This window comes from Hydractinia symbiolongicarpus, chromosome 2 (genome assembly GCF_029227915.1).
Source record: "Hydractinia symbiolongicarpus strain clone_291-10 chromosome 2, HSymV2.1, whole genome shotgun sequence".
NCBI classification, from domain to species: Eukaryota; Metazoa; Cnidaria; class Hydrozoa; order Anthoathecata; family Hydractiniidae; genus Hydractinia; species Hydractinia symbiolongicarpus.
This window is the reverse complement of record NC_079876.1, coordinates 18,661,728-18,678,470: the sequence shown is the minus strand read 5'-3', so window position 1 is coordinate 18,678,470 and position 16,743 is coordinate 18,661,728. Positions and strand designations below refer to the sequence as shown.

Sequence of the window (16,743 nt, the reverse complement as noted above, 5' to 3'; positions counted from 1 at the left end):
AAACTACTAAGATGTATTACCTTCTCTCTTTAAGACTTTTTGGTTAATTGAACCAATTGAATTAAACAGAAAACTCTTTTAACCAGATTCGGTCCGGTATTTGAAACCAAATATAAGTGACGTTTTTTCTAATACTTCCTGAACGCTATGCTACATGGCTATGATACTTACAGAGTTTCAATATTTATCCATTAGACATCTGCATGCCACGTTTATAGGTCCCATGCCTTTTATAGCGAATACACACTACAATGGAGTACACGCTATACGATGGAGAGCAGGTCGAAAACAAGTACGAAAGAAGAACTGTAAATATTATTATTTTTGAGAATAGATTATGTTGAACACACGTGTCCTCAGTTTTTAACATTGGCGACGAGAAATTATATTTTTAACGACAGATCCTAAACAACAGCAGAAACTTACTTCATTATCAGAAGAAATTAATCTTGGTGTAATTCGTGTGTATTACAAACTATGGCTATTTCAACTTTAAACCTTCCAACTTTTCCAAAGTTTGATACGGATGATTTTACTACAATCTCAACTCGATGGGAAAAATATAAGAAACGTTTGTTAAACTTGTGCGTCGCTCTGAACGTTGAAGAAGACAAGCAGAAATTAGCCTTATTGCTTAATTACATTGGTGAAGAGGCGTATGACATATACGACAATCTTTTAATACCAGGTACAAATGAGACGTTTGCAAACGCCATTACAATATTTGATGGATATTTTTCACCTAAGAAAAACATCGATTATGAAGTGTATGCATTTAGAAAACTAAAACAACAACCCGACGAAAACATTCATCAGTTTTACATACGGTTGAAACAGCAGGCGAATAAATATGACTTTGGAACAAATTTGGACAAAGAGCTTAAACAACAAATTATGTTATCTACTCATAACAGCAAAATTCGTAAGCACGCATTTAAGAATACAGCAATTAGTTTAGCAGACTTATTGATTTATGGAAAACATTTGGAGGATGCAGATCAACAAGTCGATGATGTAGAGCGTTCGATGAATCCACAGGAAGAAATTAACTGACTTACAAAGAAACTGGAAACACTCAGAGGTAAGAACTTGTCGAGCAGAGGGAATAGCAGTAGACGAAAAGATAACTATAAAACATGTTATAGATGTGGGAACGACTACCCACATTCTCAGGCATGTCCGGCCGAAGGGAAAGAATGTAATAAATGCCACAAGATCGGTCATTTTGCCCGTTGCTGCAAAAGTAGTGCTAGGGGTCCGATATCTCGTAAAAGGCGCTTGGTGAACAACAATACGGCTACTTCTGATTCCTCTGACTCTGGTGCTGAAAATGTGAACAGTTTACATCTATTCATGTTATCTACCGCGGGGAAAGCTAACAACAACAACAATAACTGTATTGCTAGTGTCCGTTCTAATTCAAATACACACTATGAGGCAAAAGTTTCGGTTTGCGTTAAGAATAGTGATATCAAAGATTATGCGTCAGTAAATTCTATAGAAAGATTTTATACAAAAGTGAAGGTAGAAGGGGTCACACCCACACGATTCTTAATTACGGAGTTTCATACCGCGCAGGTCTGGGCACTAGCGAAGCCCTTGTAGGGATAAATATTTATATCCCCCGCAGTAAGGCATTTGCTAAGAAAAAAATGCAGTACGAAGAGAATTATTCTTTTTCTTTGTATTTTTACTTTTTAAACTGGTGCGATATATTGATTTTACAATTATTTAAAGGAAGGATACTTAGTATTGACATAAGATTGTATATTATGAAGGTTCAAGACCTAAACTTGTTATTAATTTAATTGCTTCAAGTTGTGGGGTACACTCATCATAAAAAGCTGGCAGTCAAAAGAGAAAGACAACACAGTAAAGAAAACAATGTTTTTTTTTTCTAAACTAATAGTTTCATGCTCATTAAACAGATACCTAGCTAGCTATATAATTAAAAAACGATTCCAATATTTCTTATTTTGCGTTTGCTAGAAACTTTATTTAACTAACCAGGGCGGAGCTACCTACATTTTTTATAAACCAAATTAAAAATTGTGAAAAAGCTGTCTGTATCTGTCTCGTTGTAGTTTTTGTTAGCTAGGGGTCACACTGGGGCACTCATACATATCATAGCCTTATTCATACAGTAATCAGATATATAGGTGGGAAAGTGCCCAGATGCCAAAAATAGGATCATACGAACTCATTTCTTATATCACTCAACTCAACAGTGCAGTTCAAACACCAACTTAGCCTTAAAAATTGCTACGCCTCAATTTTGCATTGGAATAATTTCAATCTGTAAAGTACAAAGTTTCAACCGCTGCGAAATATAAAATAAAATAATATACTGTGGTTAAAATAAACAAATTTAATGGAAAATAACTTTTTAAACAAATTTAGTGACTTTAACTGTTTTCGTCAAATATTTTCGGTTGCCAAATTTTTCTTATGTCAATGTACCAAAATTACTATAGCTATCACAAAATTGTAAAAGTGGACCTTGCCTAAATTTATTCTTTCATTTTACCAAAATTGAGAACACAGTAATACAGTGTAACATGCTATTATCCCTTCCTAGCTAGTTATGTAATGTTTATATACAATAATTTCTAATGAAAAGTCAAAGCCAGTCATTATATCATTGAAGTGTATTTTATTTTCATTGGATTTCATCTGTGCTCTTTTTTATATAACTAGTTAGCTAAAACTTTCAAATAAATCCTTTATTAAATGTTCTTCCACCTTAATCCATGTCAAACTTGCAGATCCATATATAGCTAGCTAGCGATAGCTTACTGTAAAAAAACTTCCTTTAAGTCTTTCTATAGCTAGCTGTAATTTTTATTTCTTCTTGCCAAAGTGCACTGATAATGATAGAATAGTGTTTCTTTTCAACCATTACTTTATTCCTCACAACACAAAATGTATGGTATATGTAGCTTGCAACTTCAGGAAGCTAACCCCTAAAACCAACATCAACAATATGTCTTCTCTTGTTTCTCTATAAAAGTCAGTAATTTAAGTTTCCTTCGATTCCAACATCTTACCCATGCCAATATACCACAAAGAGGGTTAGCAACACCATTTAAACGTGTTATTAAAAAGCAAAACGTCAGTTAAAGTAAAAAATTAGTTAAACATCAGGCAGGATTTTGCATTTCTGCATCTTTTCACAGCACTAACCAGAATAGTTGTGAAAAACTGACCATGAAAATTATGTGGGCTATCGAGACAAATGAAAACAAGTCAAAAATTTGTCCCTACAAAGCGCTTCGCTCGCGCGCAGACCTGCGCGGTATGAAACTCCGTAATAGATACCGGTTCTGCTTTGAATATTTTGAACACAAAAACATTTCACAAAGTGAACGAAAATTGTGGCGGAAAACTGCGCTTACAAAAGACAGCCACCAAGGTGATCACATACGGCTCGAACGAACCCAAATTAAAAGTCCTCGGAAAAATCAACCTCGTTTTCGAAAATAAGCACCGCCTTACAACAAAAGATTTTTATGTAATTAACACTGACCACAAAAATCTTTTAAACGGCAAAAATGCCCTCGAATTAAAATTAATAATTATGCCGAAGGATGACGTGATTCCTCAAAAGAAACCAGATAAATCTAGAAACACAAACAATGCAGCAAATAAGATTAACGTTGAAACAAAAAAACAGCACGAGGGAGAGCAAAAGAAAACATGCCCAAAAAGTTCAACCTCCTACTAGATTACGTGCGTTGATTGAAGTTTACAAAGAGAAGCTTTTTAGCAATAAGATCGGCAAATTTACGGATTATAAGGTCAAACTACATATCGACGAGAAAGTGACACCGGTCACACAGGCGGAACGACGTATCCCATTTGCACTAAGACAGAAAGTGAAAGCAGAGATAGGAAAATTACAGCAACAAGATATTATCGAGGAAGTTTAGGGACAACCGACGCCGTGGGTCAACCCAATTGTTGTCGTACCCAAGGGCAATAACGGTATTCGCATATGTCTCGACATGAGATGCGCAAACAGAGCGATAGTAAGAACAAGTTATCCCACGCCCACTGTTGACGACCTACTTGTAAAACTTAAGGACAGCAAACACTTTACTAAACTAGACCTTAACGCAGCATTCCACCAGTTAGAACTAGACGAGTCTTGCAGATATATAACCGCGTTCCGCACACAAGACAAAATTATGCAGTACAAACGATTAATATTTGGTGCAAATAGTGCTTCAGAGGAACTACAACATACGATCCAATCAATACTTTCAGACATAAAGGGTGCAGACAATATTGCCGATGACATACTAGTTTACGCAAAAACGACAGAAGAACATGACAGAATCTTGACACAAGTGTTTAAGACACTATCGGATAAGGGAATAACATTAAACCTACACAAATGCTTGTTTGACCAACATAACCTTCAGTATTTCGGCTATGTGTTTTCAGCAGAGGGGATGAGACCAAGTCCGACAAGAATTAACGGTCTTTTAAACGTCAACCGACCTACAGACGTCAAATCATTAAGAAGCTTTTTGGGGATGATTAATTATTTAAAAAGATTCATTCCGAACTACAGTACCATTACTCATCCTCTCCGACTTTAAACGCGAAAAGACGTAAAATTTGAGTGGAATACAGAATGCCAAGAAGCGTTTGTAACTTTGACAGCAACATTATCCGAAAAGTCGTGTCTGTCATACTTTGACGAAAACAAAGAAACACTCTTGTTCTGCGATGCAAGCCCAGTGGGAATTTCAGCGATCCTACTTCAAAAAAATTGTAAAAAAAATGACACGTGTGATATCTTACTCTTCAAGATCACTTACCCAACCGGAAATGAATTACTCCCAGATAGAACGGGAATGTTTAGCAGCGACTTATGCATGTGAAAAAAACAATTTGTACCTCTACGGAAAGCACTTCACACTTTTTAGCGACAACAAAGCATTAGTAAATATACTGAACAATCCCAAATCAACACCACCCCCGCGAATTGAACGAATGATGTTGCGACTACAGAGGTACAACTTTAAAACAGATTACGTCAGTTCTGCAGATAACATATGTGACTACCTAAGCGGAAATCCAACGTCTATTAGCACAGATACAAAATACATCGAAAAACACATTAATTTTCTCACGTCGTACGCAACACCAAACGCTTTAGACATTAATGATATAAAAACCGCCACACTAGCTGACCCAGCATTAAAACAATTGATATTAATCATTAGCACAAACAAATGGCGACATCTGGAAGAAGCTCCAGAATCAGACGAAAAAAAGTTATTAAAACACTTTCACAAAATAAAAGATTCCTTAACCTTGAATTCAGAACAGAATCTAATACTGAAGGACAAACGAATTGTATTACCAAGAATATACCACCGTACAGTAGTTAAACTTGCCCACGTTGGTCATCAGGGATTATCAAAAACAAAAGCCCTTCTGCGAAGTAAAGTTTGGTTCACCGGCATGGACAAACTAGTAACAGATGAAGTAAACAACTGCATTCCAATGCAATCTGTCAGCAAGAAATCTACGCTACCACCCATCTAGCCAACAGAATTACCGGCTCGTATATGGCAAACAGTCAACGCAGATTACTTGGGACCGCTCCCTGACAATAAGTATGCCTTAGTAATGATAGATCAGCGGAGTAGATATCCTGTCGTAACATTCACAAACAATACCACAGCAAAGAACTTCACCAACATTTGTAACGATACCTTTGCACACTTTGGAAATCCGGAAACACTTGTTTCCGATAACGGACCGCCGTTTCGTTCCAGTGAAGTGAAAAGATATATGGCAAAGAGGAGAATATATCATAGGACGGTCACGCCCCTATGGCCACAAGCGAATGGCGAGGTCGAGAGATTCATGTTACCATTGACGAAAATAATCTGTACAGCACACATTGAAAACAAGTCGTACATCGAAGAAGTGCAGAACTTCTTGATGGCGTATAACACCTCATTCTACAACAAACATTCCTCCAGCCGACCTTATGTATAATCGCAAAATACGATGTGCTATTCCCGACTTTTTTAGCAACGTTGACGACTCCATCGAACTACAGTTAAACAAAAATGACCAAGACAGTAAACAAAAAGCAAAAGAACATGCCGATAACAACAGATACACACAAGACCAAGAACTAAACATCGGTGACCGCGTTCTTGTGAAACAGAAAAAGATAAACAAAGTGACACCTCCTTTCAATCCGAATCCATACCACGTTACTGATATCAAAGGAACGATGATCACTGCGATGAATAAGGAAACGGAACACCAGATCACCCGCAACATATCTCATTTCAAACTAATTCCAGATACTGCCAAACATGTGCCAATAGAAATAGACACTGAGGATGAGGATGATGAGGAACACCATGTTACCGTTCACAGACCTAAACTTGAGAATAGCGGCCCCAAATCTACTTCTAAAACAACCATGACAAACAACTCTGCGTCACAGCGAACGTCGAAAGAACTGCAGTCGAGAAAGACATATCCACAACGATATAGAAGACCAATACAAAATTGGAAAACACACTAACCAATGAACTTTCAAGACATCTGCAGATAGCAATTCGACAGACGTTTAGACAGACACGTAGTTATGTTAGAAATTTATGTTATGTATAGGACAAGTTGCTTCTCTTTTGTTTTGCTGTTTCAGGGGAAGATGTTATAGCGAATACACACTACAATGGAGTACACGCTATACGATGGAGAGAAGGTCAAAAACAAGTACGAAAGAAGAACTGTAAATATTATTATTTTTGAGAACAGATTATGTTGAACACACGTGTCCTCAGTTTTTAACAATGCCTTTCAAAGCCTTTGATATTGGCTATTATTTGAAATTACCCCTAATTGAATTTTAAGCAGATGGTGGTATTTGAAAAAATTTCAAGCTTTTGATGACGTCACAGAAAATGTGCTGACGCACGCAAAAATTTATGGCCGCCCTTTTGTTCCTTTCGTGACGTACTATAAGTGTGCCAACTTTGATTCATTTCCTATGAAATGTTATTCAGGGGGGGAATCCGCCCCCCTCCCCCGGTCATAATATGTTCGAAAAACCCCGGACCGAATAGGGTTAACGCGTTATAGATATTACCTCACTAACCTAAAGTCAAAGATATAAATATAATCTGTATAGTGGAGAGCACTGGAACTTCATTAAATAGATTATCCTAATTATTATAAGAGAAGAAAAATCATGAAAGAGAAAATTATCTAAAGCTAATACATTGTTTCTCTAAGATGTTTGACGAATTTTCTTTATTTTTGTCAGGGGAGAGTGTGAAAATTCATTTGGAAACACGTTGTTTGAAGCCGAACATAGGGTCCATTAATAGGCTTTTGTAATTGTGGATGTCATCTTAATGATCTAATGTCATGTGTTAGTATCATAAATGTTGTTTTATCAGGTTTAATAAATTGGAAAAAACAAACAAACAAACAAACTACTTTTCTTTATCTGCACCTGATACCAATTTTTAATATGTTTTAGTAAAAACTAAATTTCAAATATTTTTAATAGGTTTTTTATTTTATATAGGAAACAATTTTTTTGGCGTATAATGTCCTAAAAAATTAAATTCGCTTGAATAAAAACAAAAAAATACTCGTCATGAAGATGTTAGCTATTCAACTAGCTAAAAATGGTTTTGACGTATAGTTGTTTATTTCGAAATATATGTATTAAAAGTGAGACCACATTGAGATCTTTTGTGCATAAAAATCAAACTAAGGGAGGATAAAACTTCGCAAAAAACTCCTCAGTTTGAACCACAAAGGTAAGCATTGCAGAGCACAAATGCTCGACTTAGATTAACCTTTTCTTAAGATTATCGCAGTGTTTCTTGTTTGTTTCCTTCCGTATATGATATTTGTTGGTGAAAATGAAATAAAATATATTAAATAATTGCCTTTCTACGATACGCAATGTGCTTCTTTTGAATTCCTACGTTTCCCACCAACATATAATTACAACAAGTATGGAGTAGATTTGTGATTGTTCATGTTGAAGTGCAAAATCTTCAACAGAGAAAAAAAAGTCAGTGACAGGTTTTTAAGCTTTTGTTACGTAGTATCTTGGTTATTTTATCCTTAATATATCTTTTTCTGGATCTATTAGTTGATCATCTGGCGTGCTTTTTATTTATCCTATTAGAAAGCCAGAATTTGCGGCTGCAGACGCACTTTCTGATCTTAATGGTTGCAACTCGTATTTCTTTGTGACGCCGTCCGCTATAAGCTAGATAAAATTTAAAAATGTTTCTCTTGCAGTGGTATACGAAATAGCTTTATTTCCCATAACCATAACTCCGTTGTTTGTTTTAAACATGCGCAAATCAAAAAATGTCTGCTTCGTCCTTGAGTTTGGTTTTTTAAGTATCTGCTCAACCAAGGAACTGTACAATAAGAACTATCCGTTTTTCAATTAAAAGTCACAGTTGGGAAAAAGTCAAATTTATATCTTGAGAAATCTTTTATTTGGGAATATTGCACACCATTTTTTCCTAACATTTTTACACCAAACGCAAAAATAAACCATAAAATATAGACAAAAATAAAAATTTGTGGAATTTACATATTAAATATCTCATTATGAAATGTCAAAAGAAGCATTTTGCGAGGAGTGTGTGAAACCTGATTCTACAAGGCTCTTTCTCACAAAGATTTACACATAACCCAAATCAACAAAAATACAGGAAACCTTGACGGTTTGAAACACTCGTCGTTTCAGTATATGTGCATGTTCATGAGTATTCTATTACTTATATTTTGATAGATCTGATTGCTTAAGCCATAACCGCTTCCATCGATACCGGTTACCGTCTGTGTTACTTCTACTGTTCTAGCCAGTCGCGAAGTTCCAGAAAGGAAGTACGAAAGTTACTGCAACAAACAACTTGACAATGCCTGTTGCATGACGAACCAATTAGATTACTGATTTTTTCGCGGTGAGCGAATTGCATTTATTTTTTCATTTAAAACTCTGGATAAAATGACAGCATGGCGTATGAATGTTCTCTTTGGTGAAAGTGTGGTGGTGATTAAGCCACGTGGAATGGCGCAATCCAGAAAGCAACCTAGAACCCCAGGTAAAATAGAACAGACTTTACTTTTACCTACGCATACGAAGAAGTGTTTTGTGCTGCTGTTGTATAGATAATAAGGTATTCATGAGTGTTAAACTTTAGGTAGTTTTAAAGTTAATAAAACGAGTGACTACTACACTACTTCTACCACTACTACTTGCATAGATAGCTAGGTGTAGCTAGGTATATTTTTTTGTATGTATGCAGTTAGCTATAATTTTTCCATGATGATGTATATCTTTTATTTTATTTTTTAGAGAAAGGAACTGGTCAAAATTTGGAAGGCTATGTGGTGCAACTGTCTCCATTACAGACGGCCAAAAGTAATTCAAGTACCAAATTTTTCGACATGACGTTCAAAACCGAGGATGAAAAGTTTCGTGCTGTCTGTTTTTCGCCAGAGAAACGACGAGGACGTGAAAAAAACTTCGAAAGTGGTACCAGTTGCCAGGTCACCAATGTTATGACTGGCAACAACAAGATGGAAGTAAAACTCACAAACTTTTCATTCATCAAACCAAAAACAGTCCCTTTCAAGAATGAAAAAATCGAGTGGCAGCATCCCACAATTGATGATATCATCAATGAAATTGAGCCAGCAACATATGTCAACATCAAATTCAGAGTCGTATCACGAGGGGAGATAAACAAAAAGGGCACCTATAAGTTACGAGAACATGTCATCACAGATGATGGTGTCAATACAATTATCTTGACAATGTTTGCTGACCTAGTCGACAAACTAGAAGAAAAACACGTTTATTCGCTGGTTAACTGCCAAGTCACGACTTTCATGAATAAAAAAAGCCTGAAAATTTAATACCTTTCTGTTGCGGAGGAAGTAGAAGGATCAATTCCTGATTTAAGCTCTACCGAGGTGGAAGAAGAATTAGCTTCAACATTGGATTCCACGACAGGGAGTGCAGAAGTCAAGATACGTTCAATTGATGATGGAAGTTTGTGTTCAGTGTTGTCGTGCAATGAATGTGCTGAACAACTGATACAGAGTGGGAACAAAAAGTTGCACAAATGTGAATCTTGTGGTGCTGTGCAATTGGTAAGCATGTGCAAATCAAAGATAATGGTGTCATTCACTTCATCAACAAACGAGAAGTTCCAGTGCAAGGATCCCTTAATTCGAGGTGTCTTACCGAATAACATTGAAATTGGTGACAATGAGGACTTTTTAATTTTCCTGCTTTAGAAAACTTTCGCAATTGAACATGTGAATGGAAAAATTACCAACATAAGTGTCAAGTAGTTCAGTTTGAGATTTTATTGTTTATTTTGTATATATGTTGTGCCCACTATGAAGTCTTCTGTTTAGAACGTTTGTAAAATTCCTAAATTTCAAAAGAACAGAAAAGCCATTCTGACAAATCTGACCACTTTGATCCCTGCTATGAGAGTCAAACAGATAAATGTAATTTTTATCCCATATGATAGCAACACTGTAACCACTTGTGGTAAATATTAAACCAGTACCAACTGTTTCTGAATTCATTTGTCAATGAGCTAAGAAGTAATGTTCATCATCCAAAAGAGCTGACGTACTACTCAGGAGACTTATAGCAATTTGAAAACGATCAATATTGATAGATGTTGGTAACTCATAACATGCCATAGGTCTGTTGAAATTTGACTGTTTAAAATTAGCATCGCCATGTTCTAAGATGTTATCTAAATCAAATGATTTCCAAACAGAAATTCCTTTGACTTGGGACCAACATATAGCTAGAAGACACTGAATACCAGCAGTTTCACCAGACGTTTTGTCGCCTTGATTAATTGACCCATTAACTGATTTAGTATGGTAAGCCGGACCTGTATTAGATTCAATATCCTCGCACAATAATAATAGAAGTTTGTGCAAGAAAGAAGATATCGTAAAAACATGGCAGAAAAACATAATTAGCTAGTTACATGAAATAAAATAATACACTAAGTCAATGGAATGATGAATAATATTCAGCACGACGTACCTTGGTACCTAAAGCAGCTTCCCCAGGTATTGAAAGTCTTCTCGATCTATCAGTTTTAAATTTCAGTGAGTGAAGGCAGACTTTGCAGAACAACAACACACTAGGCACACTTTGTAAACAGTAAGTCAGTAAGTCTAGCAAGATAGCAGGTTGCATAAAAGCAAGATAAATATTCCAGCGATACTTCATTTATATTCCGCTACTATTTTTTAAAATAATTTCGTAGAATTGTGAAAACACAGCTAAGAGTGCTTTGATTCTCAGCGGACAGTGCGCATGCTTCGACTTCAGCGGTAGCGATGCATAAACGACTGGTCTGTGGTCTGCAAAATACGGGTTAAGACACGCACAACATGATAAGATGCGGGAGATAGGGTCGCGGAAAAAAAGAAGAATTATGGCGCGGGGGAGCGGGTAAGTTACGATATTCGGTCAGATTGCATGTCACTTTTGGTCGCACAAGCCAAAGCCAATACACTCCTCTCCTCCAGGACGAGTGTAATAAGCGTTCCTTCAGTCTTTTTCATATAGTCTGTACTCATATACTCTCACAAAAAAATATTTTAAAAACAGTATTTTAACGCCTCCAATTAAAATAATGGCAATGTGTTATTTCTGTATTGCATAAAGGTAACAGCTTGCAAAGTGTAAATGTTAATTCTCCGAAAAAATCTTTAAGTACATTATAATTTTATACTACAACCTGAAAATTTGAAACCAAACCCTTTTAGCTACATACTTAGCTACGTACATCAGCTACATATTTCGGTGTTTCCTCTCTCAAAAATTATGTTACGTTTTAACCAGAAATGTCAAACTCGTCAAGGGGCAACCTCCTTCTCAGCACCCGTTGTCTCTTTCTTATGTCGAGACGGCGAGACCAACATGGCCCTGGAGGAGGTCTCGTCACGTGACCCTCCAAAACACATATTGCTCTAGATTGTTTTTTAAATGTGAAAATATACAATCATGTTATTTAGGCTGCTGTTTACTTGAAATTTAAGCGATTTAGTTATGTGTATCTTACTGGATTGGTTGGCCAACAAGTATTGGGTTGTAAAACTTGTAGCTAGGGGAAATTGGCAATGATTTGCCACCTGACTGTAACCCTTTGTTGGTTCTCTAAAGTAGTCAAATAGTCATGTGACTGACTGAAGGTAGCTAGTCAGAAATTTAACTTCATATTAATATTTTTTATTCATTTTGGCTGAACGTTAGAGTTCTTACTTACTGTATGTTCATATCTGTGTCTGCATTACTGCTACTTATGATAACCAAGGTTTTGTTGTATAAATTCCAAAGTTGCTTTTTTATGATTATTTTGCACAAAACTTATTTAAACAATGGAATAAAACTGAATTTGTACATGGTGAACACACTGCTTGCAGTTATATTTAGCAACTACTATATAGTCCAAAAAGCTGGAAGAAACCTTACATGTGGATGAAAAAGTCTTCAAGAAGTATTTTCTTTAGGAGCCTTCTTTCCTTTTACATCTTGTTAAAATCTACATAAATGTATCTATCCTTTTCCTTTGTGTTTTATACTTTTTTATAATAGGGTGAAATTATTTTTTTAGTCTTAAATAACTCTTTTAACCGTTTTATGCCCTCGTTTATTTATGAAAAAGCCAAACATCTTTCTTTAGAATTGAGACATTTCCAGACTTATATTTCCTCTGAAGGACTGGCACAAATGCCCAGGTATAAAAATATAAAGGTAACAATAAGAAAATTAATAAGAAGAAATGTAATAAGGTCAATAAAGTTTTAAAAAAGGAATAACTAGTACCTTATATAATGTTGTTTTCAAAAGAAAAAGTAGTGAATTTATTGAATACTACGGTCAATAAAATGTTAAATGTGCTGTTCTCATTATTCTGCCTCATGATTTCTTTCTTTTTAATTGCATTGGAATTTTGGACTTCCCTTTTCATACTTTTTAATTCATTTTTTGTGCTTTCAAATTCTTTGTATCTTTGCATCTTTTTCAAATTTTCGATTTCTGTTTTTCCTGAGCTCATACACTTAAATTCTTTTTTCATATTCTTGAATTCCTTCTCCATTGAATTTTTATTCTTAAGTTCTTTCTTTACATTTTTCAATTCTTTTCGTATTGTATTCATGCCTTCCAACTCCTTTCTCATATTGTCAAAGGCGTATTGCATTCTCAACATGTCCATTTGCACTGCTTTGATAATTTCCAATTCTCCTTTTATATTTTTGAGTTCTGCTTGCATATTTTTCATAGCTTTGACTTCTATTTTAATTTGGTTAAGAGTTAAGGATAAATGACTGTGTGAACTGTCTCGATAATGTTCTGATAACTCTTTTCTGGAGCACTACAAATAATATCAACCTAAAATTGACATTTTTTCTAACAAATACATATCTTCTTCACTGATAACAATATAAATCTTTCTATTGTCTGTAACAGCCAAAGTAAATCTGCTCATTATCCTTTGATATATCTAAAACAGTTATGTCTTGAATGTTACATTTTTTGTCCTCAAGGCACGACTTCCATAACAATAATAACTTGGAAACAGGGTGATGTGAAGTCAAGGCATGGGCAAGTAGGGACCACCTAGGACCAAATTGGGAAAGTTGTGTGAACCTGGGATTATTAATGCATTATTAATCAGTTTTGGAATGAACGGATTAATATTGCATCAAAAAGTCACGACATCTTTTAGGCCGTTTTTCAAAAGGACATAAAGATATCTTTTTTTTGATCAGCGCCTCTAGCTCTACATGGAGGCAACGACAAAACAAGTTTCTATATTAATTTTTAAGGACGGGTTGCTGACATTACCAAAACTGAAATTGCGCTTCTTTGTCATTGTTATCTTCCAAACATTAGCATGTTACTTAATATTCGGAACCAGGAAAAATTTCGCTTTCTACAGGGGAAGGTTTTTTCCGCCTAGAGAATATGCAAATTCAAAAAATAAATCTAATTCATTTATTGGTTATTTAAGCATTACGTAATTATAAAAACTATGGACAATGATATTATTAATGTTTGCGATAACATTGCAATGTACTTTTAAATTTGAGGTCAAATAACTTGAATACGAGTGGAAAATAACTGACATCATATCCTGCATGGTAACCAGGGACTAATTGAGACCAAAGCATGACTAATGTTCTAAAGCTGGGGCGAACTATCCGTTTCAGAACAAACAGACAGACAAACACAGGGGCGGATCCAATGTACGTCAGCGCCGTCACGCAACTGACAAAATTTTTCCTATAAATCGCAAAAAAGAGAGTACTGTGATCCTGCAGTCCCTGCGACCGTTGACCTTTATTTTACGGACCTCTCTCTTGTGTGACTGAATTTGTGGATACAGCAAAAAACGACTGACATCCGAAGAATCTTCAGGCAATGTCATTGGCTTGCCGACCAAAATAACGTATTCTGATTGGTTTACAAAAAACTGACGACTCTGACCCATATTTACGGCATTCAAATTGTGACACAGTAGGTATTTTTCAATAATCATTGAATTTTTTTGTAACCGATGCCGTGTAATTTGAATTTCGGACCAAACGAAAGCAATCAATGACTTTTCGGACCAAATGAAAGCACTCAAAGATTTTTCGGACAAAACGAAAGCATGCAAGACTAATAAGTAACTAGGCATGGTGACTCACGATATGTGTGCTGCAATGAGACGCAATATGTTTTTTAAATGAAAGATACATAAAGTTATTACATTAAATGAACTCTTTATGTCAAAAATATAATTAGAGTTGCTTAGCTATAGATGTTGGAACATACGTAGCATCGCTAGCTAGCTAGAAGTTTCAATACAGAGTGGGTTATTTTTTAAAGTTGTTGTTGTTGACCAAAAACTTAGAGAGTTTTTTATTTCTTCATTTTAAGAAAATAATGCTTTATCATTCTTGTTATCTTAAACACTTGTAATATATAGCTAATAAAAACATATGCCATCTAAATTTCATATAAAAAAACCTTTTTATACTTAATTTTTAATTTTCACGAAATAGGCAGAGACACACGTACACTGATAATAACTTCCTGCAGATGTTAATAGCTTAATACTACGATATATCATCTTAGGAATTTTGATATTAGTACAAATCTGTGAATTTAAAAAAATAAAAATAATTCCTAGCAAATTAGTCAAAGCGGTAATTATGTGTGGGTAGAATAAAAAAGCATACTTTTCGCTAATGGTAAGAGTCCAATAACTTGTCCAAAATTTATATATATATGGTATAGTTTTTAACCATAGTGATGAAACAGAGGCCAATATACATTGACCTATCATTGTAATTCTTAAGTACTTTTAATTTAGGCATTTAGACAGAATATCTGTTTTAACACAGATACAAGTGCAAAAAGCATTAAAAGCAATTTTACTGGTTGAGATAAGTCAGATAGGAATTAATAAAACTAGTTTAGGTCCACATTTATTAACCAGTCCAAAGAAAGTGTAAAGTACAGGAATGTTCAACTTAAATTATGTTGGTACAAAGCTTAATCATGATTGCGACTACGGTTGAAGTGATAAATTTTTTGTTTGTCCTTTATTTATTATGTTATCAATTAAATAATATTTGAGCGAACGCATTTTGCAGAACAGGCAGTGACCAACCAAAAGGGTGTATATACGTTTTATTCTGTAGTGCTACATCCAACATGTTGTATATTACAGAAATTAGTTTCGACAATTTACTTATTTCCTGAAATAATTATTTTCAGCTCTTAAAGTCACTGGAGATTTGTTTGTGCAACTACATATCTTAGCTACATGTTAGTGACAATACACTGGTAGACGTGCTGCAACATTCCATCATTAGGGTTCATCATCATTAGTAAGAATATTGCTAAGAAGAACATCAAGGTAAGTCATTTATTTATTCCATCTTACATATGATGACACCTCATTGTTCAATTAAACACAATAGAATTTGTGGGGAATGAAACTGTTTTTACTTGTACTATCGGGCTTGGTTTATTTTTTTTATGGTAGACTAATTGCGGTAGCATGGTTAGTACTCTGAACACAGAAAAATTTTGCCACCCTTCGCCGAATACTTTAATTTCCCAGTGGTAAGAAGAATTATGCTGTGTCTCCACACTGTACAGATACATCAAAAACCAAAAACCAAATTTCCTATTTTCCTAACTGTGGTGCAAAGTGCAAAGTTGCACCTGTATTTACATCATTTAATGCTGAAAATACTTATGCTCAGGCTCATATTCTGTTTTGTCTGCAAGGTGTCGATGAAGGATGTGATGTTAATTTGAATCCAACCATTTTTGTAATTCTGGTTAAAACAATTCAAAAAGGTAAAAGCAAAACACCTTTTTTAGAATAAGCTCATGGCGCATTTGGTTAAAGGGAATTGTGGATTTAATATTTTCCTAGCATTAGTTATCCTTATACTTTTTTGCCAAAATATGTAAAATACACTGCCAACTTGAGAAACACACTTACCGGCTTCAGGCCATTAGTAAGAAAGTATTTGGAATTAATCTTTCCGTACATCAGCATTTTGCTGTGGCGTGATCAAATGCTTTAAATGTTTAATCAAGAGCTGATTTGTTAAGTTAATAAAAGGTGTAAGTTAACAAACAATAGAAAGTAATTTAAAATGAGTTCAGTG

At 35.0% G+C, this 16,743-nt stretch overlaps 2 protein-coding genes across 5 annotated transcripts in view; one reads left to right on the top strand and one right to left on the bottom strand.

Moving 5' to 3' along the window:
* Nucleotides 1-171, bottom strand: part of LOC130629852 (TNF receptor-associated factor 4-like) — a 57,341-nt gene extending 57,170 nt beyond the window's left edge. For all 4 annotated transcript variants that reach the window (XM_057443224.1, XM_057443222.1, XM_057443219.1 and 1 more), the window contains exon 1: nucleotides 21-171. The gene's annotated coding sequence lies outside the window, so the exon portion shown is untranslated. The remainder of the gene's footprint in view (nucleotides 1-20) is intronic.
* On the top strand, nucleotides 8-16,418 carry LOC130629855 (uncharacterized). The gene is made up of 2 exons (XM_057443227.1): nucleotides 8-1,081; nucleotides 15,836-16,418. The coding sequence occupies exon 1, from the start codon at nucleotides 478-480 to the stop codon at nucleotides 1,051-1,053; it is 576 nt and encodes a 191-aa protein (XP_057299210.1). The 5' UTR covers nucleotides 8-477; the 3' UTR covers nucleotides 1,054-1,081; nucleotides 15,836-16,418.
* Nucleotides 16,419-16,743: the final 325 nt, after the last annotated feature.

What these genes read in the sequence shown, in the direction of transcription:
- LOC130629855 (XM_057443227.1), top strand. Translation starts at nt 478, where the DNA reads ATGGCTATTTCAACTTTAAACCTTCCAACTTTTCCAAAGTTTGATACG.